Genomic DNA, 27,425 nt, shown 5'->3' with positions numbered 1-27,425 from the left:
GTTGTCATCGTGGCGACCTACAAAGAGGCAGCAATTGGACTGAAACTGGAACGTGAGCACAGTCTGTCCCCGGGCTTCGACGTCGCAACTCTTGGGGAAACAGAAGGGGGGGGGGGGGGGGGGGGTCTGTGCATTTGTTTTTTTTTTTTTTTTGCTTTTTTTTTTTTTCAGTGAGTCCCACCTCGCGGTTTTTGCTACCGTTGTTAACCATGGAAACTGAATTTTATTGTTTCGCGCGGCGTGTGCATTCGTTCGCGGCATGAGCAGATGAACTGCAGCTGCGTCGCAGTCATGAATGGCATGGGCGTGACGAAAGTATGACGGGCTGAGTTAATCTAACTGAAGAGTTACACTCATATAGCTTAACACAATCCACTTCAACGGGGCACCCTTTATCTGCGGAGACCGCCTTGAGATAGTTGCATATGCTTCCCGGTGGCGCGCATGCCTGCCGTAAGGTGGCTACCCTACCTGCCACGTCGGCAGACGAGCGCATTGGCGGCCGCGCCGCTGCTATTTGCCGCGAGATCGATTTAGAGGTGGCGCCACCGTCGCTCCGATAATGGGGATCGACAGCCGGCGGCGCTCGCAGAAGCGCACGCGGCGTATGTTTGCTTCCGAGTTTACGGCGGGTTTGCTCGCGATGAAAACGTGCCTTATGCAATGCATTAGCGATTTACTGTTTAGTGTGTTCCAATATTGCACAAAAAAGTCCGTTAATTTCGCCAATGCAGCAGCAAAAAGAAAAAAAAAAAAAAGGTGCGCGGATTTTAGAAAACCAAGGCACGCAACCACCCGTCTTTTAGATTTACTGGCATCGCTTTGCAAGTTTTTTGCGTATAAGGAATTTCTGATGTGCGTGATGTTTATAAACGGTAAATTAGTAATGAAATTTTTTTTTCACATGTGACAGAACTTTTACACACTCGACAAAATTTAGAACTATCAGCCATTAATTTTCAGTAACGTTAAATTGCAAGTTACGAATCAGTAGCTGTGAAGACATCGCAAAACCGCGCTTGCTTGCTGTCATGTTCTGGCAAGGAATTCTGAAGGCTGAAGACTTCTTTATCATTGTAACTATTGTTGAGCAGTGACTTGGGGCGGTTCTGTCGTTTACTTCCAAAACAGGTGCCGGATATAAAACTATCCTAAAAGACATGGAGTTCATCTTACCACGTGACTATAAATATGTATTTATTCCCGTACTAAACATAGATGGTTAAGCCCATATGAAGCTATTTTACTCCCTTTATCAGAAACAACCAGCTTGCTCGAAAGACAGCACGACAAGAAGGGGTTTTAATGATTCTAATGGGCTACCAGTGTACATTGATCTATGTGTATCATATAATATTTAGTGTGAAAGGTACTGCAAAGATTGTTTCTCAAATGTTGGAGCATTTCTCTAAAGTGAAAGGCGCTCATTACCACTGTTACGGATGTGCAGAGTCCTTCAACAGAAAAAAAAAATGAAGAAATGAAATGCATATATGGGTTTAACGAGCCATGCGAAATCCCACAGCCGAAGAGCGCCTTTCAAAACGGCCAGGATCGAACCCTCCATTCTCGAAATCAGCAGTCGAGTGTCCTACCACTAAGGCACCGCGACAGAGGTTTAACAGAAAAAAATGCTCCGACAACTCTATCGTGGATGCAGAAAGCACAGAGTGGCTTGTTCAAGCTGGATTTTGCTGTGCATTAGTATGCAGTCGCATGTTTCAGTAGTTGAGGTATTCCAAACTAGAAAAGAGAACATACGATTTTCGAGCATTTGCCTTAAGTTGTATTGGCGACAGCAACCTGTTTTGCTTTGACATGGCGCCTAATGACAGCTGCACTTAGTTTGAGACATCGCTTGTCAAAGATTCTCAAACGCCAAAGACTGCGACAGATGATGTCCTTCTCAGCGTGACATACTCGATATGGACAAATATATATATATTTTTTAATGGAGCGTGCGGTAATAGCCTGTTCATATTTCTTTTGCAATAGGCAGATGGTAAGCAAAAGCGCGCAGGAACCGCAAAACAAACAAAAAGCACTCTTGTACATGCCACACGCGCGCACGTAAATCACTGCGGGCTGGCATGTGACGCGAACACGCATCCACACTGGGTTGGTTTCGCCGCTATGCTGCAAGGTGGTGACTCTGCTCGATCTCAAGGCCAAGATCACATTACAGAAATATAAATAAATCACGGGGAGGGGTGAAGGTCGTAATTTTTAGAGCTGATTTTTCAATGAAAGGGTATTTACTTTTTCAAGTTTAGATTTTTTCGAACCATTTGCAGAGCTCCGTCGAGTTCAAAAATTCGGTCAGCGACTTATGTGAAAATTTCCAACATGTGAACATCGTGCCACCAGGCAGCAGTATTTTAAAGACAGATAAATAAATATGAACACATAAGTTGCAGCACAAGAGAGAACTTATCTGAAATGTTTTCCACCATGCTGTAGATCTAGGCTTCAGAAACGCTCTTTAAGAGCAGTAAAAGAAACTCCCTCATTTTATTGCACACTTATTCAACAATGATCTCATATACTTGACAAACCGGGTACATTGCGTTCCCGTAAATTTATTAGTCACCATAACGTCTTTTCTTTTTTGTACATGGATCAAGGCTTTCACATGTGCGACACAATACTGCTGTCCTAACACATGCTTTGCAGGCAAGACCACAGGGACATCAAAAAGAATCGTCAGCCATTTGTAAGCCATAATGGTGATGATACAACTACACATGTGTAGACAGATTCAAACAGTGAGAAAGTTGCAGGCAACATTCACTTCTGTGTATATATATCCTTATCTGAAAACTCACAATTTTATGAATCATCAATGCCAATTTAAATATTCAATGAGCACACAGATATGGTTGCCTCTCAGGAGTTTCATGCAGTCATGGGGGATGCAAAGACAATAAAAAAAAATATATGCAAGCACCATCAAAGTATGAAAAATAATAACTAGTGCACATTAACTGCCTAAATGTACACATATGCAAAAAAACGTTACTGTCATTATTATCCCAATTCTCTCAACAAACTTGAACACAAATATATACTGCCAGCTACTGTACATAAAAACAGCTGGCACTTGAGCTGGGCCTTACAACCTAAACTATTAGCTCTGCATAACTGCCAAGAAGTCAAGGACTAGGTTCACAATGAGCCTTAAATATGTTCATCACTGCAAGAAAGAAGCGTTGCTATGGTAGTGTGATATAAAACAACTATGCTAACTTGCACAGGTGCACAGATGTTCCCCAAGCTCATCAAAACACAGCAGGATATATTACAAAGATTTTTCAGTACATGCTATCTGTCATGAGGCCGTGTCTGTCTGCCCAAAAAGTGAACACTACCATCTATGCACAACAAAACTTATCAGAACTTAATACTGCTACCAATATGCTTCGTACTGAACCAAATTTAGGTTCTACTAAACAACAGATGCCAATAGAATTGCTATGGTGCATGCACTATACGGACCCTCCACTGTTTTTGACATACCTTGTTAAGGGCAGTGGTACACCAGTCTACATTAGCAGCACTCAGTATTAATCACACAGAGCAAGTCCTGCTCATTAAGCTCCAAATTTGCAAATATATTTGTTGGTCCTAGTGCCGGTTGCATCACAGCAGTGAAGGATAAAGCTCCACATCTACTGTTGTCAACTAAATTGACCAGAAGTGTGGAACTGTGCTACAGCAAAACTAAAAACAACAAGGCTGTTGTGCCCCGTGAAATATGGTACCATGATGCACTGATAAGTGCAGTTTTGCAGTATTTTTCATACAACCACATCTGGAAATTATATTTCACAAAGAAGCACACAGCAGTGGGTGCAGGAAACAGGAAAAGACAAAATGCGCATTTGGATTAGTTCCTCGCGTGAGAGATACTGAACTTTTATATCACAGCACAGTAGTGCAGGTGATGACTTCATCCACCTGCTATTGCCGCTTCTTTGCCACCCGAGTAGTCTTAGCCTGCTGTGGCTGCCTCTTGTTGCCACCCTTGAACAGCGAGGTCATCATTTCCGACAGCTCGGGCATGTCATACTTAGGCATTTGCATCTGATGCATCTCCTGCGAAAGTATGAAATTTGGGCTCAGCAAAACCCAGCAAAAGGCTAAGAAACACTTCTTCCCCATCCTAACATAAAACAATGGAGGAGAACATAAAACACTCATTGACAGATGACAATAGCCACTCCTTGTTTTCGTTTCATTTTTGTTTACAGCTTCTGCGCAAACAAATAAGTTATTAGCTGAGACATTGACTGACCTCTGGGTGCTGGCACCGTTACTCCGCTAGTGGCTCGCATGAATATACTCATGGCAATGATTTGCTTTGAATTTCACAGTGGATGTCGGCAGAAAAGACACTGTTCTTGCACAAAAAAAGATAATATGATGCTTTAAAATGTTCAAGTCATGTAGACAAAAGAGCAGAATCTCTAGGCATGTAAAAGTGAAAACTTTAAGGAGACACGGGATGGGCATGACAAACTAAGCCTCTCTTTCTTTTTTTTTTCTCAACAGATTTCAATGTTGACTCGGCCTGATATTTATCACTGTACATGCCGCCCTTGGTCTAATACATAAAATTAGCTGTTTGCAACGTTTATTTACTGTTAATCACAAGCAAAGGTACAGTTGAATGCCCGTGCATAAATGCGTTTGAGCAACCTTGTACATGGAATGTCATGAAATGTGCTTACATTGCAAGTGCAATATATTACTAGATGATGATGATCATGGCACACCAACAGAGCGAGTGCTTTTGCACATGCAACTTCTGTGCATATCTGCAGTTCGGTAGGCCTTGGTGAAGAGTACAAACTGCCTGCTGGCTAGCAGACCTTGCGAGGAGATATCCATTATACGCTGAACTCTTCAACCCCCTCGAGGTTACAGTCATGATTGAGCTTGCGGTCAAATAAGCACCTAAGTTTCAGCTGGCTATCTGCTTATGCCCATACCAATAAGAACTACATGGTTGCAAAATATGCGTTCAGGACGCTATGCCAACATAATACAAAGACAAGAGCTTTTTGCCACTGTCAAGCCACGAACAGCCTGCAAGTCCTGTCAATTTGAAGCTTACCCGTTGAGTCTCTGGGTCAGCTGCATTCATCAGCTTTGGCAAGACCATAATAAGAAGCAGGGGAACAACCATCATGAGGACCTGGTAAAAAGAGAGCACCGGTGTAGCAGCAATGTAACAGAGGAACTAAATAAATGCTGGTCGGGAAAGGTGCCTTCATGATGAGGCATCAGATCGTTTCCCATGGCACTAATAATTTGCCCATCTCATTTATACCCTGGAGATCTGAATTCTTCATAGAAGTAAACATAACCCCTGGCAGCCTGGCTGACAGTCGCATCAACAAGAAAATGTAGTGTAAAAACCTCGCATGTCATTTTGTTAACTTGTCTACCCTACCTTGAACAAGTTCTCAAAGACCCATAAATTATTGTACTGCCCTGTTACTTACCATGGGATTCATGAGAAAGTCTGTGATCCTCCATGTCTCCCGAACTTGAAAGTACTGGATGGGTCCGCGACTCTTCATCTTCAACGGGTACGCCAGTGTCTGGATGAGGTTTGACTGGATGTAGTTGACTCGACGAGCTCGAAATTTACCTTTCGAGTTGATATCTACGCGAACGGGTTCGTACATATGGTCGGGATTCGCAACTTCGACGACGTACGATCCAGGGGACAAGTTGTGTACCGAAAAGCTTCCGTCACTCCTGTGGAGCAAGACGAAATTAGTCACACCCTGTAATTGCAAGGAGATACTGCGGAGCACCTTTAGCTGTGTTGCTCACCTTAGAAACCCAAGCTGCTCGCCGCCGTTCACCAGAATCCGAGTGGACGTTAGCCACTCGGAGGTTGCGATTTCTGGAGGAACCACTTTTCCTTCGATCACATGTTTCTCTGGTACAACGTCCTCATCGCTGGCCACTAAGTTGACAATACTTAAAACAAAAACGACTTGGAATAAACTGGTGCTTGTAAACCGTAGACATTTCTGTTTTAGTAAGCGAGGATACATATTTAATGCCGCTTAGCACGCAGTTCAGTCGCGGAAGCAGGCCACCATACAATCAATCGTACGGATCGTACGCAACGCAAAACAACCCTGCGACCTTGCGCCACCTAACATTTAAGATCGGCTTGTCACATGACCATTGAACGTATACCCAGTATACCAATGATTGCATTAATTAAAAATAAAATATAAAATTTTGTATTGCTTTATAGCTTCGGACTATTTCTAAGTAAATGGCGCAGAAAAAGATCTACGCATATTTTTATATATATATATATATATATGCATTATTTTCAGTTTCGACGTCACTAACAACATGGCAGTGGCCGCCTGTGCGTGATGTGTTTTGATAACTGTCTCGCTTAATTTGGTCATGTTCCGTCCTTCTGCGTGCTGAAGTAGGCAGTGCTGTGACCTACGGTGTTGAGTCGTGAGAGTCCGTGCTTCATGAAGCATCGGTTTCCCCGACCCGTGATGGTGGTGTCCTGAAATACGTGTGTCAAATGACCGTGGTGACGGCTAGGTTAGGCCTTGGGCTGAGCTGAGTAGCCAAACACCCGTGCAGCAGTCGTCTGGAGTCCAAACTCGTCGTTCAGCTAACTTAAAAGTAATTTTTGTGTGCCTTTTTTCCCGCCCCTCTTAATTTTATGTCGTGCTTCGTTCTTGCGTACCGGTTACTCTGCATTTGTGTTGCCTTTCGAGAATAATCAGTGCACACGAGGCATTGTGTTGTGCACAATAGACAGCTATGCTTTTCTCACGGTGTTAGCGAAGGCAGTGTTCCACATGCGCATTTGCTCGCGTACGCCCCTACTAAACCGTATTATACTGTTCTAGTGGCTGCAGTGAACAGTTTGGTGAGAATTACTGTCCCCGTCGGTCCGGCAGCGTTGCGAGTTACCACTTTAGCAGCAGCCCGCTTGCAGAAATAGTTTATTCAGCGTTTTAATTGGTGACGTCTGCAAGACTGAAACTCTTTTATGCTTATTTGTTTAGTTTTTGTATCTCTGAGTAGGTTTTGCCAGCATAATGAAGGAGATAACAGATTGTTCTGCCGATGCAAGCGGGCCAGTGCACGCTGCCAGGTGTGGGCAGTCATGCGCGTACTGGGTGTGCTTGTGTGTGCCTTCTGCATGGCGACCTGAAGTGTTGGCGCATTGTGCGGTGACTTTTACGCCACTTTCGGCGATGTCTTAAGTATACTTGCAGGTCGCGTGCCCGCTTGTGCGCGTTTCTCCAACACGTGTTCCCCACGCTGTAGCAGAACGCATAGGCACAGCTACACTTTGGTGGTTCTTCAAAGCAATGTTTTTAGTGAAAATTAGTTTTGCTCAATTATTCTGAACCAGTTTCGAGACCAGGTTCAGTTTTTCTGTTCATTGGAGCAAGTATAAAAATTTGTTTTGTCGGCTTTCTAGGCTACTGCGTGTAGCCTACATGGTGGAAATTAAGATGTTTTCTTTTGTTTTTTTGCATGCTCTTGTCTTGGATCCGAACTAGATACCGTGGACCTGAAACGCCGGGCTTTGTAAAACTACATTTGTAGAGGTGATTTGTAAAGTCCTTTGAAGTCGGGGGGGGGGGGGGGGGGGGGGGTGCGACTGCATGAATAGGATGAAGGCTGCCATCATGTTTTCTTGTCAGTGGTTGTTGAACATTGGCTCTGTTGTTCCGGCAATTTAGCATATTTTCTATAACCACAGGAGAATTTGTATAAGGCGATGTGCTGGGCAGATTACCAGCCGCTTTCCCTCCCTCTATATTTCCCTTTCCACCTGTGCTTGAACCACTAGAGATGGAGCGGGTCTTTAGGCACAGCATGTGCTGAAAACTGTCATAATGGGTAAAGTAGTTGACCATGAATGCATGGCACATTATAATTCATGCTATGGCAGGAAATTGTGTGCTGAAATGAATGGACCATTGAGAGCAAGAGTTGCTGCAATTGCAAATTATTTTCTTGATTCCATGTTAGTTAGTACATGCTTATTTCACTTGTGCTCTCTATGCTGTTGAAACTGTCAAATGCCCACATGCCTCTATATTCACTGAGAAAGTGGTCTGCATTTCCCTCCTTCCGTTTTGTGGCAAACTACTGGTGTAACTCAACACAGTACTAAAAAATGGACATTACTGTGCCTTCTCATAGTAAAATTCTGCTTTTTTTATTTATTTATTCCTTGTTCACTTTGAGCGATGTTTTCAAAACCCGTTCCCGCTACAAATAGCTCGCCCTTTATATGTATATGTTCGCCGCCAAATTTAAAAACCTGTCGGTGTCCCACCACGATGACTAAGGGGCTCAACTGTTAAGCGAGAGTACACGGGTTTTATCCAGGCTGGTAGAGGTTGCGTTTTGGACAAAGGCAAAATGCGAGAGTGCAAATTAAGAGGGGGATTCGAGGCTAAAGGGTCAACTTTTGAACTGTTTCATCAATTTCGATAACATTTTCAGGGACAGTTTTATCTTCCTTCAATTAGAGCATATTTTAAGTTTCATCAACTTGGCACAAGTAGAAAAAATGTTGATGTCATAATGAGTAGTTAAATGTTTCAGTTTAGGAAAACTATCATTTAAAAAATCATGATAGTATACCAATCATTCATGCTTAGATTAGTCTGTTGTGCAGGATAAGGCCAACTACGGGTTCTTTATGATATTTTCATAAAAATCTAATAAGTTTAAAAACGAACTTCATTTTTTTCTGTTGGGATTATGTGTCACATATTTGATACTTTTCTATTTCTTAGAGAATAATTAGCAGTCAAAATAATAAACTTATTGACCAGAAATCACCTAGAAAGCAGCCTTTGACATAAGAGTTTCGAAATGGTAGTTTCCCTTTAGGTTGTGCACCTGTAAAAATATGAACTAAGAAAAATGAGTTCAAAGATTTCAGAACATGCTATTCAAATTTATGGCCTAAATTAATAAATTAGAGTGGCTTATTGAATATGTTTTGCCGACCTTTTTAACACGGCATTGCCCTGTGGTGACTGCTTCAAGTTGCCTCCTTGCTTTTTTTTTTTTTTTTTCATCTTTACAGCTGTCCAGCGCCCTTGTCTGCGCTAGTTAGATACTTTCCTTCGTTGCTTGATGGGCATGCCTCTTCGTCTACGCTTCATATTCGCTCTCCAGCTTGGCAAGCACTTTGATTAGCGAGGCTCCCAGTAGAGAGAAAACAGCATTTGAAGGGTTTACATGTTGCGTTTTAGTCAATCCAAGCTCCTGTTTTGGTTTACCTGCCAATCAAGCTATTGCCATGGCCCAAAATTCACCTTTTATTTTTTAGCTGTCTGTGGTACTCTCGATAACAGGCTGCTTTTGGGTCGAGGGTTGAAAAACAAGCATTCTGAGAGAGACGCTCTGCATTCAGTTTCTTGCCCGCTATGCACCTACATCTTGAAATCTGCATTCATTGGTGCTTTCAGTGGTGAGTGCACCCCATCTCACAAAAAGTCTCGCTGCGCTGTTGATGACCAAACTTCATGCAAAGTTTCTTTAGTATATGCACAGTCCAGAACAACAAACATTTAAAAGTAAGTCTTTTTGGTAAAAATTGTGATTTTAGCCCTGCCCTTAACCCTTTCACTTCCGGTTGTTTTTCGCACCGCTGCATGCTCCCTGCCGTTTTTTTTTTTTTTTGTATTTTAATTTTGTGGAAACTTTATGCTAATAAGGCACATTAAAGCTCTGCAGGATATGTAAAAATATTTATTCAGGATTATTCTGTAGAAATAAGTTGTACTCAATGCTAAGAAATTGACAATAACTAATTAAGAAAGTAATTATGTGCTAATTAGAATGTTCAGTTGGCAGTTGCTTAGAAAACTTTCTTTGTGTGACCACACAAAGTGGCACCTGGCAGCTAGAACACAGATAGCCAGATTCGCATCACAGCTGTTTTCATCAGTCAAAGCGCGGACGCATGTGACACGCTGCTCGCCATGGCTGCTATGCTGCTGGGGATATAGATACATGCACTCCAACTGTTTAAAATTTATGATACAAGTTCTGTCAACTTATGTGGCCTCTTCATAGATGGCAGCACATGCTTGCTGAATCATTGTTTTTACGTGTAGTTTTGGGAGTGGCAGGGAGTGAGTTAAAAAGCCAAAATGAGTATGCTTTGCATTGGCGAGCGGTGCACATATGTAGCAGCCCAAGTTCTCTCTGGTAGAACTCCAGTTAGCCAACATTAGTCTTGAGTCCTCCTTTATGCTCTTGCTAGAATCACTTTGGAACGTTGCACTTCATAAGACCACAAAAACTAGCATGCAACGGCAGGGATTAGTGAAGATGCTTGCTGTGCAGCAGTGTTGACAAAGATGCACCCGTCACTTTGGTTTAACAAGTGCGGCATTTTCTGTTGGACACAGTTCTGTGGTTTTGATTCTTATTGGGTTCCATTGTGAGTGAAATGCAGAAATGTTCTATGTAGCTTGGTATGTTAAAGGGCATTGATGTTGAAAATGCGCTTCTAATGCAGTTTGAAGAGTAATGTAGTGATGCATATTGTTGCTTGTTATTCCATGTTCTCTCTGCCTTGCTGCTGCTAACTGCTTTTGCACATGTGTGCCACAGATGCTCTTCTGAAGCTGCGGACGTGGGCAGGCCCATGTCTGCTGAGGAAGGTTCAGCCGAGGTGAACGATGCCGTGGTGGACATCAACACTTCCTCAGTCGATGACCTGGCAAAGGTCGTCGGACTGGGAAGAGCGGCAGCTGAAGCGATTGTCGCAGCTCGCAGGGTAAGTTCTGGTACCTTTTCTGGCTAAGCATAGAATGTTCTATTGCATGGAATGAAACCGAAGTTTTCTGGCTGCATAGCGTGAATAAATGATGTGACCCACCTGCGACCAGCAACGCAGTGAATGTGCTGAAAGTAATCTGGTGACCTAACCCCCAGGCACTAACAGTCCTAACAATGACCAATTAATGAAGTCAGTCTCAACCCTTCCAGGCACAAATGTGAAACTACAAACATCATTTTTAGCTCTTGCTCGTTATCATCTGGCCCCTTGGCAGCCTACTGTATATGATCTAGCAGACGCTTGGTGAAACGGATTCTAAATCTCAGCAATCCATGTGCAAAGCAAGGGTGGAGACCATTTCTCTACTAGTCCCAACAGTTGTCAGCTAAAGTTTGAAAACTACTGATTACGCTATATGTTCAATGGCTGGAATGGTTAACACTGCGTAAAACATAGCTGCGGCAAATGTGGTGCAAGAAAAATGCCCAACCAGCAAGATTGCACCAACAGAAGCAATAAACTGGTTTAGCCATGCAGTTTCCCTAGTAGAGGCTGTGAGTAGTACTATTCCGTACCCCAGCAGGCAAGAACAAAAATCATAATAAGCAGCAATTTATTTTCCCCTTCATTAGGCAGTTAGCATAGATGCCTTCAAGAAGAAACTTTAAATAAGCATGCAAATCACTGCCAACAAACCAAAAAACAAAGCAAACAACACAAGGCCAACAAAAGCAAGCATTAGAAACAAATCTCCACCCTAAAAGAAACAGGGCAAGGCTCAGCACAGGACACAAGGTCACAGTATACCAGAATGTAGCAGTAGAGAGGGCTGTACTGCATTAACTTGCAAGATATGAGAAGGGACACTATTCCGGTCTTACAAGCTGGAACAAGGCCAAAAATGAAATTCATGTGTCGCCGCCACCTGCAGATTCCACGGGCAAACAATAGTGCTTCAAGGCGTGTTCCCCCCCCCCCCCCCCCCCCATGTGTGCACATGTGCGACACTTATATACACAAGCCACAAGCAAGGCTACGCAGCCACTCCCTTTGAAAGGATGATTACTGATGCGTGGGAGTGCATCCTACGTGTTTGAGGGAGAAAAGCATCCATATAGTAGCTAGAGAGAGACACACATCCAGTTTCAACCAAAAACAAAAATTAGATGGAGTGTTTGTCTTGAAGAGTGACATTCTGTGCGCTTGCTCAGACGTGTTAGTCAATTTTTTTCACATGAATTTCAGAAAATAATTTGTTTACACGTGCTGCGTCTCAATTTAAATTTGCCCATGTTCTTCTTCCCTTTGTAAGAAATTCCATTTGTGAGTAGTTATGTAAAAACCATGTTGGGACGTTAAACCCCACAAGCCAAACCAACTAAACCATGGTTTCTTGTGCAAAGTATTGAAAGAATATTGAGCATGAGATCCACAGCCGCCTTCCTTCTACAGCTGCAGGGAGGCTTTTCCCGTGTCGGGGACCTGGTGACGGTGCCTGGAATAGATGCAGCTTTGCTGCAGGAGCTTGCGTGCTGTCTTCATTGCAGTCCAAGGGAGAACTTCTCTGATGACACTCAGGGAACCAGGTCAGTTGACAGCATTTGTGATCTTTCTTCTGTTCGGACTATTTGTGTTTCTCTTGCTGTGTCCTTGTCAGTCTAAGCAGAGCAGCTCTCATAAAATCAGAAGCTTCAACAACATTCTGAAAAACCTAAACAAAGTAGAGAGAGTCAGTGCTATGTAAAACCGCAGGTTATACAGCAGCAATACGAGCCCACACATGCATCCACACATGAGTGCCTAGTCGACATTGTGCACTTCGTAATCATAGAGCTTTATTGTCAGACTTTATTGCATATATGCATTATGGCAAGGACGACATTCCTGAAAGACTGATTATAGTTTGTTGTTGTTGTTGCAACTAGCTGTTGAAATGGGTCATCCCGAGTGGTGCCTGACAGTGTTGGCTCCATGTCCAGGTGGGGTAGTGCGAGCAGCAGCAGCTGTGGCAGCCGGGAGGAGCTGGCTGCCTCGGCGGCCTCCTCGGAGGCTGAGGCTACGTCCCTTGCATCATCAGTGAACCGGTTACTCCAGTCTGAGGGGCTCCCTTCCAGCGACGATGAAGAAGGCAGCTGCTCTTCCACTGAGGGCATGGCTGAGGGCGAGGATGACCCTACAGCAGCTGCAACAGCAGGCGTAAGTTATTTTCTACCTGTTGTGTCTTGTCGAATAGTTCGAACACTAAACATCTTATGCCCTCCCCTTCCCACCCCCTTAACTTTTTCTTTTTCACTAAACAGCACTCTAACAGCTTAAATGGAAGCATTGTATAGCATTGGTTATGACCTTGATTGGAACTGAATCATAATGTGGTCTTTGATTATTAGATACCAAGTATTGCTTTGTCAACATTTTGATATTGCAAGCCCCCCCCCCCCCCCCCCCCCCCCATTCTCTCTCTCTCTCTCTCTCTCTCTCTCTCTATCTGTTCTCCCCTCCCACCTTTTTTTTATTATGCAGTAGCCATTTTATTAGGGTCACAAAGCTGAGCAGCCATTTAAAAGATTGCAGCATGAGGCAAAGCTAGTTGTGTTCATATTTTCAACAGAAAGGTTGACTATGATGCACGAAGGGCAAAATGTGGTGATTAGCTCTTGTGCATGGGTATTTAGGAAAAGAAGAGGTACTCAACAAAAAATCCTTTTCAGAGCAGTTAATATCATATTTTGCAGTACCAGTTCAGTCTTCTTAAAGTTGGATACAACTCCCTTTGACGAAGTACCTTCAGCCAATGGCATTGCCCTGTTTTCATGACGTAGCAGTCGGTGAGTGGCCTTGCACTTGCTGTTAGCCAGTTGAGAAAAGGAGGGCAGACACGGCATTTGACAGTGATGTGACAGTGGGTGAATGCTGCTGTTCAGAGGGCGTTCGTTGAGAGATTCTTATTGTGTGTCCAGTCATAAACATCGGTTGCTTTTTCTGTATGGTAAGTGTGGCTCCATGCTCTGCGTGTATTATCCTTGCATCACATTATTTATGCTTCATTCTTCACCTTACACGTCACGGGTAAAATATGCATCTTTTGTTTTACGAGAAGGTTCATATTAAAATAAAATAAAAAAATTCATTCCAAGTATAACCCCTTATACTTTATGTATGGCAGCTTGGTTTGTTCCTACTTCAGTCACAGGAATACCGAGTGGTTATGTGTTAAGGAGCATTATGCACGAACGTCGCAGCAAGAGAGATGGGCGGTGATAGGTCGTAATGTAGCCTAGTGTATTTCTGTACCACAGGTTCAGCTGAAACGCAAGCGCGAAGTGGCTCAGCGGCTTGGAGGCAAGAAGCCATGTGGCTGGGAGACAAGCTACAGCTCTTCGAGCGAAGGAAGTGCCACTCCTACAGTGACGGAAGATCGGCCAAATGCAGCACCTGCACCCCGTCGCACAAGGCACCCCTCCACGCTAGTTCAACCCCCAAAACTGGATGCCTGGCTGGACATCTTTCAGGTGGGCTCGTCTTTGGCAGCTGCCTTGGAATATAATTTCTCTTGAAAAAGCTTAATTGCGCCTCTATTCTTTCTTTTATGATGCATTTGTGGTCAAGGGCAAATATTTGGGGCTTGAGGTTTTAGTAGATGTTAATAAAATTGCGGCGAGTAATCTCGAGAGTTGCCTCTTGTCACCTCCAACATTAGCAGCTGCGTAAAGCTGATGCGTCACGGGCAGGAGCGAGCTGTGCTGCATTGCGCAGTGGCATCATTGCAGTGTCAGCACATGGCCGTCGATGGGCCATAGGGGCTGATTATGGTCTTGAAATGATAGGACTGTGACCGCACTGATACTTGCTGCAGTGGCCTACATGTTTTGAGAGGAGATAGGCCTCTTGAGGGCCAAAAGGTGGGGAAAAAAATCAACTTTTTGAAAATGACGGTTTGGAAGTCTACAGCCCATATTCTTCTGCATACCTAGCAATTTATTCACTTCCTGGGTCATTGATTCCACTTTGTAAAGTGCAAACAAGCTGAATAAATCCCATCTCTGCATTATTTCTCATTTTCTCAAAACACAAATTTTTTTTGCGGTTTATTCATTTACAAGATGGATATCTTCACGTCTAGAACAGATAAAGGAATAATTTTTATTGCAGCATGCGCCACGTGACTAATGTTGGGAACAGATGTTCTGGGAATTAGTTCATTTTGTGCGCCCTAAATAAAATGGTTCATCAACCACTTTTCTCCTCATCGAACTCCAGTTGTAAAATGACAAATATAGTCTTGATCAAAAAAGTAGTTTCTACATTGTGTTCCTTATGCTGTATACTATAGCTCGCCATATGTTAATAGTTTTTGGATGAGTGGTTTTATCTCAGTTGTTTCAATAAACAAAGGAGTGAAAAAGAGGAATATTTTAACTCACATATAAAGAAGTTATTAGATATTTGAAATCAGCATATTTTCATTTGCACAGAGCCTAAAAATAAAGAAAAATGTTCCCAGAGCCCTGGCCCCCTTAATGGACTGTTCACTTGGTGTGGGTCGCAGAAACACCTTACGGACGACCCTGACGCTGATGATAGAGAGAGAGGGAGACAATAGAACGGATTGATGAAATTAAAAGCTGGGGTTTTGTGTGTAGGCTCACACTGTTTCTGCTGGTTCTTGCAGTCTTGGAGCCATTCAGAGCAGCTCTATGCCCTTGACCAGCTGATTGAGGGCTGTGAGCCGGGCCAGGTGCGCCACATGATGAACGTCATTGAACCACAGTTCCAACGGGACTTCATCTCTCTCCTTCCCAAAGAGGTACGCAAACCGAATACCAAGCATGTTGCCGCGGCAAACAGTGTGCACGTGTGTAGACAATTTTGGGCAGTATGGTGATATTGGATGGTTCTAGTTACTATCTAAACCTCATTCATAACTAATCGTGAGTCTGGACCAAAAAAAAAAAAAAAAAAAAAAAAACAGGGTTCTGTTTTTCGAATGATGCACATCTCATCGCGAAGCACAAAAATGTACTTGACTTGTGCGTTTCTGCATCGAAGAGCAAAGCACGTTTCTTTTTCCCTTGTGCAGTTTCGGTTCAGGTCTCAACTGCTGAATGAAGGCTATGACTTTTGGTCACAGGAAGCATACAGAAGCTGCAGTGTGTTTGCTGATTTGTTTATATCCATTTGCACAAGTCTCTTCAAGAGCTGGAATCTCAGAAATGAACAAATTGTGTGTCTTTTTTTTTTTTCATGACTTGCGTGACGTGACCTAAACTAGTTTGCCGCTATTGTTCGGCGATCGAAACTGAAACTGCACGAGAAAAAGACAGTTAAATGAAAAAGACATTATAATGATATCATAAAAAGTCCACCATTTTTCCTCACGTCCAGGTTCTCATTATATGCATTTTTCACTTCATAGACAATGCAGAACGGAAGCCAACTGTGCGGCAGTAATAGTTGCACACTGCTTTCCCCATGTCTTAAGGTTTTTTTTTTTTCTCCTGATTAGCTATAACGGTTTCACGTTGCAACATAAACACAGAATGTCATGTCGACTGCAGTCGCTCGTTATGATCATACTAGATAGGAGTAGGAGGAAGAAAAACTTTATTTAAATTAAAAAAAAAATCTAAACACTCCCAGGAGGACCCCTTAGTCCAGGAGCCCTCTGGATGTTCCTTATAGATTAGCTCGCTCGACCTGCCGCAACTGATCTGCGGGCTGCATGGCTAGAAGGGCAGCCTCCCAGGATGAGGAGTGTTTGACAGGAGGAATGCGGATGGGATGTGGGCATTTCCATAAGTAATGGTAGAGTGTGGGTGGGGTGGCATTGCATGTGGTGCAGTATGGTGAGAAGTTCATGAGGTGAAAGACAGGCAAATTGAGGAGATGGGAACGAATGTGTCTGGAGTTGTCGCTAGTAGGTGCTAACTGAGGATGTCCTCGTGCCCAGGTACCCATGTGATGGTGATGGGATCGGGAGGGGTAGGTAGAGTAGATAATATTTTAGCGGATGAGTGTGGGGAGGGTTCCTCGCAAGAAATATCTGTGTGCTGTTTGGGAGTCTGTGCATATCGTGGTGTGCCGAGTCTGCAACTGACTGATGTGTGCATTCGTGTAGATGATGTCCTGGCGTGTAGAGTACTGTTTGGAAAAATATGAGGCACAGGCTGCGTGACGGCCTTTGTGATGTTCGGGATCCATATTTCGTGGGAGGGGTTTGAGCTTGAAGAGGCTTTGCAGATGCGGGGGGATGGCTATAATAGTGTTGGGTGAGGAATCGGGGGTATTGTAGCCCATTGAGTGCAGCCGTGGCCTAGTGGTTAGAGTGCCCGTCTGGGCAGCGGGAGGTGGTTCGAAACCCACCGCCGGACATCCATCGGTAAAAATGGGTACGAGCATCTCCCAGCCTGGCGCTCTGCTTTTCCAGGGGCGTGCGCTTCTGGGAGAAGCTCCGTAAACCCCGCTGCGCCCCGCCTCCACGGTGGGCCCAAACAGTTTCGAACCTCGCAGCCTGCAAAGGTGGTTCATGTTTGTCTTGCAAAGGTGCTTCCTTTGAGCCTCAGCTGCAGCAGCTCTAAACAATGTACGGTACTAGATAGTCACCATAGCTACATCATTATATCAGTGGTGGCCCTGCCTCAACATTTTCATTTGTATCAATCAGGATGGCATTAGGGAAGTGAAAAACATTCTAGTATCCAATAATTTGTTACATGGAGGTTTGTAAACTGTATATATAGGCATAGTTGAATTCTGTTTGATGACCTGTGTGTCTGGGGCAGGTGCTGTAGGTGGGCTTCCAGGACCGGAACATCATGCATGAGTCTCGTATGTATTTTTTGAAGGGACGCATTACTGACTTTCTTAACAAGTTTTTTTCTTGTGTCGGATACCTGGCTGTAGAGTATATAGTAGAGCCATGTAAAAGCTTGCAACGGCAGTAATCCCTGCCTCTGCTTGACAGACCATGTAGACACTTGTTGCTTCTTGCTAGTTCCCAGTGTTGGTCTGCCATGAATGTATATGCAATGACAAGTGGTACAGTGCAGTCCACTTATAACGATATTCAGAAAACCTGGAAATCCGATCGTTATAACCGATTATCGTTACATCTGGACTGGCAAAAAAAAAAAAAAAGCACACCCACGTATTTTCCCATGCATGTAGGCTTGCCCAGTTATGATGAGTAAATTGGGTTGAACAACGCTAATCATCGTAAAGAGCACTAAACACCTAATTACAGTATACATCAATAGCCATAAAATAACTTAAGCATACTTAAACAAGTCTGATATTCGTGCTCGCTTGAGCAGCAGCTGAAGCTTGACAATCGCTGTGAGCATCGCTTTCAGTTGCATGTACGCTTGCGGCAGCCCTTTTTGCATGCACGAAACCGTTAGACTGGGTGACCTGAACGACATCCTCAGCCTTGATGATCGTTAAAATCGTAGAGTGCAAATGTCCGTATTTTTTCACAAGGCTTCCAACCTTGAAACCTTGCCAAAAATCCCGATGAACCTGCCGTTTCATCTCGTGAGCTATCGCGCCGTCCATTAATGTGGTCGCTGCCATCTTCCACGGATGCAGAATTGGCGATGGCAATGATGATGCGGACACGCAGTAGCACCCTTTGCGCGGCTGCAATTGCGATGATGATTGTGCTTATTTCCTTCCGTTTTTGCCACATATGTCGAGTTTTTACGTCATTGCCTTCTTAAAATTTCTTTTATTCAAGATTCAATCAAATTTTCGTGGTAAACACCTACCGGGCGGCGATAAACCTATCGTATCCGATGTGCCGCGATCATTATATCTGGTTTATTTTTACATAGGGGCAATGGAAAAAATGATAAATCTCAAATTTTGATCGTTATAAGTGATATATTGCTATATCTGGTATCGCTATAAGTGGACTGCACTGTATATAATTGTAACCTCATGTGAGTCGTTATAGTTTACACGGAATCTGTATGCTGTGTAGTGTGGCGTTTGAGGTAGTCGTAAGTCAGATCGAGGATTCAGTGTTGGAGGATGGTGTTCATGACTTTTGTAAGTCAGTTATGACCATGACTAATAGCTAGTCATGGTGTCTAGCCATGGCACTCAAAAGTGCCAAGTCATGACACTCTAGGAGCTGCTAAAAAGTATATAACACTGATGCAAATATCTGCAAAAATCCTCAAAGATCTCTCTGAAAAGATTTTTTTCCATCAAGCCGGCTTTGCGACTTCACCTGAGAACTGGCATCTTCTCTCTTTGCTTTGCAGCTAGCGCTGTACGTGCTGACGTTTCTGGAGCCTCGAGACTTGCTGCGTGCAGCGCAGACATGCCACTACTGGCGTATACTGGCCGAGGACAACCTATTGTGGCGAGAGAAGTGCCGCGAGGCTGGCCTTGAAGATGTCCAGGAGGTGCTGGGTCGGCGGGTGGCCACCTGCACTTCATCATCGCCACCTTCCCCCAACTCTGCTACTCCCATCCCTTGGAAGCTGGCCTTCATGAGACACCACTATGTCGAAATGAACTGGCGCTGCAAGCCAATACGTGAACCAAAGGTGCGTGCACAGCACTGGAAGTTGGGATTACGCTAAATTAACACATACTTGTGCTTGTATGTCCTTTCTGAATCTCTCTGCACCACATCCACCAAAGCATGTCTTGGAGCAGAGTTCCTGTTTTGGCTATTGTACCTGTTGCAGCTGTTACACCCAATTCATACATATCTGTGCTGTTCATCATCAAATCCTCCTTGTCCACCGTTCTAAAATACTACTGCACTCTTATGATGGCAATGCCAAATGCATTTGCATATTGCAAACTTCAGCAATTTAAACACTTAGATTATCTACTGAAGATAGAAAAACTTTATCTGATGCAATGCGTTGTGTAGCAGTGAAAGTTCAGAAGGTATTATTGATGTGCAAAAGAACCATGCATGCACTCATATGCATACACTGACATGCATTTGACATTTCTAAAGCCCTCCAGTATGGCATCCGTCATAGCCAGAGTCTGTTTTCAACATTAATCCCCATAAACCATCTTCATTTTTACCACATCCTTGCCTTGCAAATTTGTAATCTTGCGGAAACCCCACCTTGCTGTCCGCTTGTGAGGTGTTGGTAACCTTCGTTTTCTGCTGCGCAGGTTTTGCGTGGTCATGAGGACCACGTGATCACGTGCCTGCAGTTCTCGGGCAACCGCATTGTCAGTGGCTCGGACGACAACACGCTCAAGGTGTGGTCGGCAACGTCGGGACGCTGTCTGCGCACGCTCATCGGTCACACAGGTGGAGTATGGTCCTCGCAAATGGCCGGCTCCGTGGTGGTGAGCGGCTCCACAGACCGCACGCTGCGCGTCTGGAATGCGGACACAGGGATGTGCCTGCACACCCTCTATGGGCACACATCCACTGTGCGCTGCATGCACCTGTATGGAAACAAGTGAGTATTGATTGTTTCTAGTCAGGACCGGTTATATAGTGCAGTTTTTACGGGCCAGTGGTCTGCCTCCCATAGGACTCGGTGTAAAGTTGTACCACTTATTATTAGGTTGCGCCCTCGTGTAGCTCCCATCTTGCGCGAGATTGTCAATAACTACACCTATTCCCTTTGTCGTTCTTTCGTTTTTGTTCTTTCTATGCATCTGGATCGCACCATTCGCACCACATTTCCTCGCCGTGACCCCTGCAGTGCTTTCCTTCACTCGCGCATCACTCTTTTCGTAAATAAGTGAGCGGAAATGCTCATGTTCATTGTTCATTGAAGTTTGATTGCGCGATGGCAGCATCGCATTTCTTGCATGGCAGCAAACCCTGAAACGTCGGGGTGCTGCTGGAACAGACGCTCGGCTAGCTTCCTGTGACGTGCACCGAACAGTTTGCGAGGGGTGATCATTTTTGCGATGACAGAATGCTCCTGCCAAAGCATAACGGAGTTGCGATATGGTGAGCTGCCTTGTGGCAGCTCTAAGCACTCTGTGCATTGTGCGTATGCAGTCTTGTACTAAACTTGTCGGCAGTACCTTTTTGAAGCGATTTTTCTGTCTGAAACCGGAAATATTTAGCGTCACCAAGAAAACGCAAACAAAATTTGTTCTTTTGAATTTACCTGAAAGCGACGTGGAGTTCCCTGTGCAAAGAGTCTTCATTTAGGTGCTTTTCACCAGATGTACTTTTAGGGTTGATTATGCTTGGCAATGTAGAGTTTTGTTTCCTTTTTCTGTCTCTTCAGAGTGGTGAGTGGATCCAGAGATGCCACCCTGCGAGTGTGGGACTTGGAAACAGGAGAGTGCCTGCACGTGCTTGTGGGCCACGTGGCAGCTGTGCGGTGTGTTCAGTACAATGGGCGCCTTGTGGTCAGTGGGGCGTACGACTACATGGTCAAGGTGTGGGACCCGAGGAGGGAAGAGTGCCTCCACACCTTGCAGGTGAGAACCACTTTTTGTCTGCTGAAAGTCCCCGGGGGTTAGTGTTTCTTGTTCAACCGCCTAAAGGAACCTTTTTTCTATTCTTTTTTTTTTTTCTCTCAAAAATTGGTAGGTATCAAAAATTGTTTTTTTTTTTTTTTTTTTTTTTTTACTTGAGGAAATGGTAATTTGATCTAAGGCATAGAAAACACCGTCTAGCAATCTTTATTTGTGTTATATGGAAAGGCGACTCTTTCAAGGTTAAGCACACAAAAGAGCTTCCAAAACAGCGTGAGAGTCACGAGATATTCGTTGCACTAACGATTTCCAATGGTTCTGGCCAAGAGCTGGTGGTAAATAACCCCAGGCAACCCTTTGAAGGTGAATTTGGGAGGTGTGGGCAGCGAGTAGCAAGTTGTAACCTTCGGTATCACTCGAGCCTGTCACATCGTCGCTCTTGCGCTCCACAATGTTAATTTGTGTAGTGGAATGGTCATCACGGGCCAAGAAGGGCTCATGACTTATCATGAGGCTCACCATAAGCCAGGCTTACGATGAACCAGACAGTTTTCACAGACAAGCTGTTCGCTCTGTTTGAGAACGAAAGGAGAGCGCTTGCCTGCGACCTCTGAAATCTCATTACAGCAACAGCGCTGGGTGACTCATCTGCACATAAAGCTGGATAGGACGTTGGTGACAAATTGCATAATGGCCTCACCATGGTTGCAGGCCGCATATGCGTCATGCCAGAGGGTTGTGTGGAGCAGTGAGGGCCACAGGGTGTGATAAAAGGATGGTAGCTGCTTAGTTCAGATGTCATATTGGTTTGATTTGCGCGTCATCGTACCTGAAGGCGTGCATGAGCTCTATTTGATGTCCAGCAGCTGCTGGTGGGGGCCACTCAATTGCTCCGCAATGCTTGCGTGCTCCAGATAGAAGTGATTGGGTCACCACAGTGTGTCACAATTAATTGAATGTAGTACTGGCACTTGCTCTGTGCTGTCAGTGTTCTGTATTGTCTAGGCCAGCTGTGAGTATGTCGGGTATTTGTGTGCATTTCTTGCTTTTCTTGGAAAGGCTTCGGCTTTTTTCATACTTCCTGTGCGCGAATGATGCACTCGTTTTATGCTGCCGCAGCAGAGTTGAATGTGGCAGGGCATTTGTTTCAAAACGTATTCGTGTATTTTGCCTGCTCGTATCGTGTTTCTTATTTCTGCAGAGTTCAGTTGCAGCTGTGCTAGAGTAGCCGACCAATTTTTCGGACTCCAATAATTCAGACCTGTGGGATAACTTTGTTTGCCGACCGTCGCCCACCCTATATGAACCCCATGTACACATGTACATGTGTACATATTCACGATCGATATTTGGAGTTGGTGGAGTCCGTCACCAATGCTGTGGAGATCGTTTTTCAGCCGAAAGATGGTCTTTTCGATGTGGCATTGCTGCCACAACCAACCGGTTCTTTGCAGCCGTGGATGGCACCTGTGCTATAACTGTATTATCAGCTTAAAAGCGAAACGTAGGGAATGGTGAAGTTTGCAATATTTAAAGCAGATTTTTCAGGGGAAAAAAAAAAACTTTTTTTTAAGTTCAAGATTTTTTGGCCTGTTTAACTATTCGAACCATTTCCTGGGCACCACCAACTCTGAGAAATCAGTTGGCGACTTTATTAAGGAAAATACTTCTGCAGGCTCTATTTGCATAGTGAAATTGGGAGCTCCTTCGCATACATGTGCTGACAAATTGTCACAGGTGCACATTGGCACAACTCCATGAAACTTGCACACCATATGAGAAAGATTCAAGTGTTGAAGTTAGTGTCATTATTAGGCATTCTTACATGTGCTGTTTTGGTCAAACGTCCCAAAGCCAAAGGATTTTCATCTCAGCCACAAAAGGAAGCCGTTGAGACCAAAGGGCCGTGAAATGCTATGTGATATAGGTAGTTGCTTGCTGGGACAAGAAACCATTACCCAGCATTTTAAAGGCCCTTTGGCCTTTAATGATGCCGTCACGGCTCCATTTTGCAGCTGAGACTAAAGTACTTTGGCTTCAGGACTTTTGACCAAGTCTGTACTTGAGTATATAAGTGACATATCAGCTGGGCTGGTATAAACACTGCTTGTTTATGTGTGCTTCTGGCACTTTGTGCATGTTACCTCTTTCGTACAGTTTAAATGACCCACACATTTAGAAATTTAAACAACTGGAAATTTGTTAAAATTCTGTAGTGGATTCTGACAGGCCTTTTATGTTGAGTCCTTCATGTGACATTCAAATATTCACCAGGTACTCTGCTTGCCTTCTGTGTTTCTGCAGGGTCACACGAACCGAGTGTACTCTCTTCAGTTTGATGGGGTGCACGTAGTGAGTGGCTCCCTGGACACGTCAATCCGAGTGTGGGACGTTGAAACGGGTGCCTGCCGGCACCAGCTCATGGGTCATCAGTCGCTCACGTCTGGCATGGAACTGCGCAACAACATCCTGGTCTCTGGCAATGCCGACTCAACAGTCAAGGTCTGGGACATCCTCACCGGCCAATGCCTGCAAACTCTGGCTGGTGAGTGTGGCTTCTGCTCTATCAGCATTAGAGCACTGCTCACAGTAAGTGAAAGTGTGTGAATTGTCCAAAAATTCGAATTGTTGGGAGATGCCTGGAACATGGCTGGCTCGGGGCGTCTTCGAACTGGGAAAATAGGGAATTCTTCGGGGAATTTGGGTAATCTGGAAAACGGGGCGTCTTCGAACTGGAAAAATGGGGAATTCTTCGGGGAATTTGGGTAATCTGGAAAACCTCTGTGAAAACTCGGGGGGATTCATGTTCATATCAGGGAAAACTTGCTTTAATTTTTTAACAAAGTCTCTAGCAATGCTGTCTTGCATGACAAGGAGGATGTGCTTTGCACGGCTTGTGTACTGTGTGCGTCCCCAGAGAAAGCCAGCCTCCTTCATTGCGCTATCTAATGGATCGTCCCAGCAAAGCGGCAAGAAGCATTGTGACACACCAAATTTATTAAAAAAGCACGAAGCGGGCGCTTCCTCTATGCCGTTGTCAGTGGCACCATGCAACACAGAACACGGTTCACATGTGAGCTGTTTGCCGCCACCAGCCTCCCCTTGTTTTTATAGCAAAAGCCTTTCTAGGCTCATGGGGAAAATCTCGTTTTCGCAAGATGTGGTTGCGATATGTCGCAATAGGCTCTAATGTTCAACATGACTTTCCCGTTCGGCTAGTTAGGCTGCAGGCCACGTGTAAGTCAATTCAATATCACATATCGAGTCCTGAGATGCCGATGTTGCAACAAAACCAGAGAGAAGAAATGGTTTGGTTTGTGGGGTTTAACGTCCCAAAGCCACTCAGGCTATGAGCGACGCCGTAGTAGAGGACTCCGGAAATTTCGACCACCTGAGGTTCAACGTGCACTGACATCGCACAGCACATGGGCGCCTAGCTTTTCGCCTTCATTGAAAAACAGCCGCTGAGGCCGGAATTCGATCCCGCATCTTTGGAAACAGTAGTCGAGCGCCGTAGCCATTGCGCCATTTTCAATGGACCAACCATTGGTGCACTGCATTCTCACGCATGGTTATACCTACATACTTCCAATGCCTGTCATCTCCGTGATGCTACAAGAGTTCATTTCCCAGGATGATGTCCGCTGGGCAGACTTCACTGCTGCATACAGGAACGAGTATGATACAGCAGAGGCAGTGGTGTCTGCTGCAGTTATTTTTGGGTTATTAAACTGTGTAAACCAAACCAGTTGTCTCTGGAGCTGCTTTGATTCACTGCAGCTCTTATGCAAGCCTCTCTAAAAAGTTAAAACTACAGATACACGCACACACAAAAGAAATGAATAAGCAGCGATTACATCGCACATTTTCATATGCCACATGAGCAAAGCATGTCATGGCATCACAGCCATCATTAAGTGGCTGAAACTGAAACCGAAACTGAAAGCTGGTGTAGGTGAATTCCATGATATAATTCATGCACACTGTTGTCTTGCACACTGTTCTGAAGAAAAGTGTGCATCAGATTTTGGAGTGTCTACTTCACCGAAGTGCCACACGAAGTCCTTTGTGCTTACTCATCAACTCGTTCTCTATGGAGCCATGGGCTAATACAACCCAAAATTAACGTCATGGAGCCAATAAAATTCTCTGCAAAGTATATCCCTGGTCGGTCGCATTGTGTAAATGCTTTTAATCTCGTTGCTTTTTGTTTTAGCTTTTTTCCCGCAGCTGTCTATAATGGTGGAAAAGTTTAGGAGCTTTCTTAATGTTTTTCTCTAGCAGCCTGCAGTTGAATCTGCAGTTAGTACAGTACTAGCAAGTAGCAGCTAATGTAATTGCCTATAATGCGATGCTGAACAGTGTGGAGAAAGTGCAAAGGAGTGGCAATATTTGATGTATGAATTACTAGTATATTTTGAGGCCATGTATGCTCTATTTCTTTTTCTCAGTAAAAATGAGCTATCTTGTTTGAAGGTACTTACGCAACACTGTCTGAAGGCCTTGAAATGTCAGGGCCTTAAGTCTGAAAAAGTTTGAATTTTATCCTGTGCGTATGAACTGCTATTTTGCCAGCTTTCTGTGGTGTTGCATCAGGAGCTAGACAAGAATGGGGGTGAAGCTGACCTTATGCTAAGCAGAGTTTGGCACTGCATCCTTTGTGACGCCGCACTGTCCATGCTACTTTATTTAATGGTTCTGTCACGTTTCTTCATTTCAGGTGCCCACAAGCATCAGAGCGCCGTCACCTGCCTGCAGTTCAACTCCAAATTTGTGGTCACCTCGTCGGACGATGGCACTGTGAAATTGTGGGACCTGCGCACGGGTGAATTTCTTCGGAACCTGGTGGCGCTAGAGTCCGGTGGCTCGGGAGGTGTGGTGTGGCGACTGCGGGCTTCATCGACGAAGCTGGTGTGCGCTGTAGGTTCGCGGAACGGTACCGAGGAGACCAAGCTACTCGTGCTGGACTTCGATGAGCCCAAGTGATGAAGCTGGCTGTGTGCCATCTGCCACAACAGCAGCAGCAGCACATTCCTCCTCTCATCCCAGCCAAGTGCCAAAGAACAGCTTCGCCCGTGTGCCAGTTGTAGGCTCCCTTCCTCGGAGTGTGGTGGTCGAGTCCTCGGCATCATTTTTTGGAGGAATGTTCTTGATGGCAGCATGCAGTGCTGGGAAGCTTGGTGGTAATGCTCCACTGCCTTTCCTGGGGCAATTTCTCTCTGGAGGACTGCGTGCGACACCTGATGGACAATGTGGTGCAGCTGTGCAGCAGACAGGCCAATTGCATTGCGCTCTTGCCGGTTGGAACAGTGAACGTGATAGAGTTTGTTTTTTTTTTCTTCTGGTGCAGAGGGTGTGGACTTGAACAGTGTATGTCTCATAGATCCCGGTTGGCAGCGAGTATTTTGTGCCATTACTGCTCAAGCTTTGTGTTGAGGCTGCCATAGAGTGCAGCAGAACATTTCGTATGGCTTGGCTACTGAAGAGAGGCCCTGCCTTATGGCAAAGCACCGAGTTCCCAAGTTGCATTTTATTTTTCCTCTTGGCCATATGGGGAACACCTCCTATATTTATTTGATTGGGGCAAGGTGCCGTCCTTTTTGACAGCTGTGGCCTCAGCACACTAGAACAATTATTGTGCCGTTTGTTAGAAAGCACTTTCTTTTTCCTTTTTTTTTTGTGGTCGAGGAAGTTGAGGGAGATGTTCCACAGGAGCTTCAGGAATAAAGTATCGCTGCGACATAGTTTTTTTCGTTTCTGGGCGTGTTGTACAGTAGTGTCTGTTCTGCACTCCTCTTTAAGTCTGGTGAAATTTTAAGATGTCAGGTTGGTGGCTTGTTTTGCCAGTGGACTTAGTTTTAGGGTTTCCGCAGTTTGTGTTGGGTGGACTAACTTAAGAGCATTTGGCGCTGGGCGCCATGATTTTTACTGCCATGCATTCGCTGTACATTTTGTTTGTTCTGCCAACTAATGCATCTTTTCCCTTGAGTTGTACATTGCTGTATATTCTCTGCTGTCTTCTACAGGTTTGTTTTATAGTTGTTGATTGAAGACAAAGTAAACTAATTGTTTCACCGGTACACGTGTGCACTGTGGGCTTTTTTTCACGTTCCATTTGAGGTGCGTGGTTTGTGATTGCCTCAGTCACTTAGTATATATAAAATCTAAAGCAGTGCGCGCC

General features: G+C 44.6%; 2 protein-coding genes across 2 annotated transcripts; one reads left to right on the top strand and one right to left on the bottom strand.

Moving 5' to 3' along the window:
• Positions 1–2,559: 2,559 nt before the first annotated feature.
• EMC7 (ER membrane protein complex subunit 7) lies at positions 2,560–6,178 on the bottom strand. The gene is made up of 4 exons (XM_084601875.1): positions 5,845–6,178; positions 5,508–5,766; positions 5,117–5,197; positions 2,560–4,095 (listed from the first exon to the last, which is right to left on the bottom strand). Exons 1-4 carry the CDS (start codon positions 6,069–6,071, stop codon positions 3,961–3,963), a joined length of 702 nt encoding a protein of 233 aa, XP_084458001.1. The 5' UTR covers positions 6,072–6,178; the 3' UTR covers positions 2,560–3,960.
• A 198-nt stretch (positions 6,179–6,376) lies between these two features.
• Positions 6,377–27,324, top strand: ago (F-box and WD-40 domain protein 7). Its single transcript, XM_084601872.1, has 11 exons — positions 6,377–6,675; positions 10,654–10,819; positions 12,275–12,408; positions 12,802–13,018; positions 14,119–14,331; positions 15,492–15,626; positions 19,087–19,374; positions 19,967–20,262; positions 21,052–21,247; positions 23,549–23,789; positions 25,965–27,324. Exons 2-11 carry the CDS (start codon positions 10,688–10,690, stop codon positions 26,228–26,230), a joined length of 2,118 nt encoding a protein of 705 aa, XP_084457998.1. The 5' UTR covers positions 6,377–6,675; positions 10,654–10,687; the 3' UTR covers positions 26,231–27,324.
• Positions 27,325–27,425: the final 101 nt, after the last annotated feature.

The sequence above is a fragment of the Amblyomma maculatum genome, chromosome 4 (assembly GCF_055883805.1).
Source record: "Amblyomma maculatum isolate TAMU_Amacu chromosome 4, ASM5588380v1, whole genome shotgun sequence".
Taxonomy (NCBI): domain Eukaryota; kingdom Metazoa; phylum Arthropoda; class Arachnida; order Ixodida; family Ixodidae; genus Amblyomma; species Amblyomma maculatum.
The sequence above is the reverse complement of the archived record's forward strand: the minus strand, read 5'-3'. Positions and strand labels throughout refer to the sequence as shown.

Coding starts and splice junctions, on each gene's coding strand:
- EMC7 (XM_084601875.1), bottom strand. CDS start 6,071: ATGTATCCTCGCTTACTAAAACAGAAATGTCTACGGTTTACAAGCACC. Junction 5,198..5,507: donor ACTTTCTCATGAATCCCATG/GTAAGTAACAGG, acceptor TCTTTTTACCAG/GTCCTCATGATGGTTGTTCC. Junction 4,096..5,116: donor CTGACCCAGAGACTCAACGG/GTAAGCTTCAAA, acceptor ATACTTTCGCAG/GAGATGCATCAGATGCAAAT.
- ago (XM_084601872.1), top strand. CDS start 10,688: ATGTCTGCTGAGGAAGGTTCAGCCGAGGTGAACGATGCCGTGGTGGAC. Junction 13,019..14,118: donor CAGCAGCTGCAACAGCAGGC/GTAAGTTATTTT, acceptor TCTGTACCACAG/GTTCAGCTGAAACGCAAGCG. Junction 20,263..21,051: donor ATGCACCTGTATGGAAACAA/GTGAGTATTGAT, acceptor CTGTCTCTTCAG/AGTGGTGAGTGGATCCAGAG.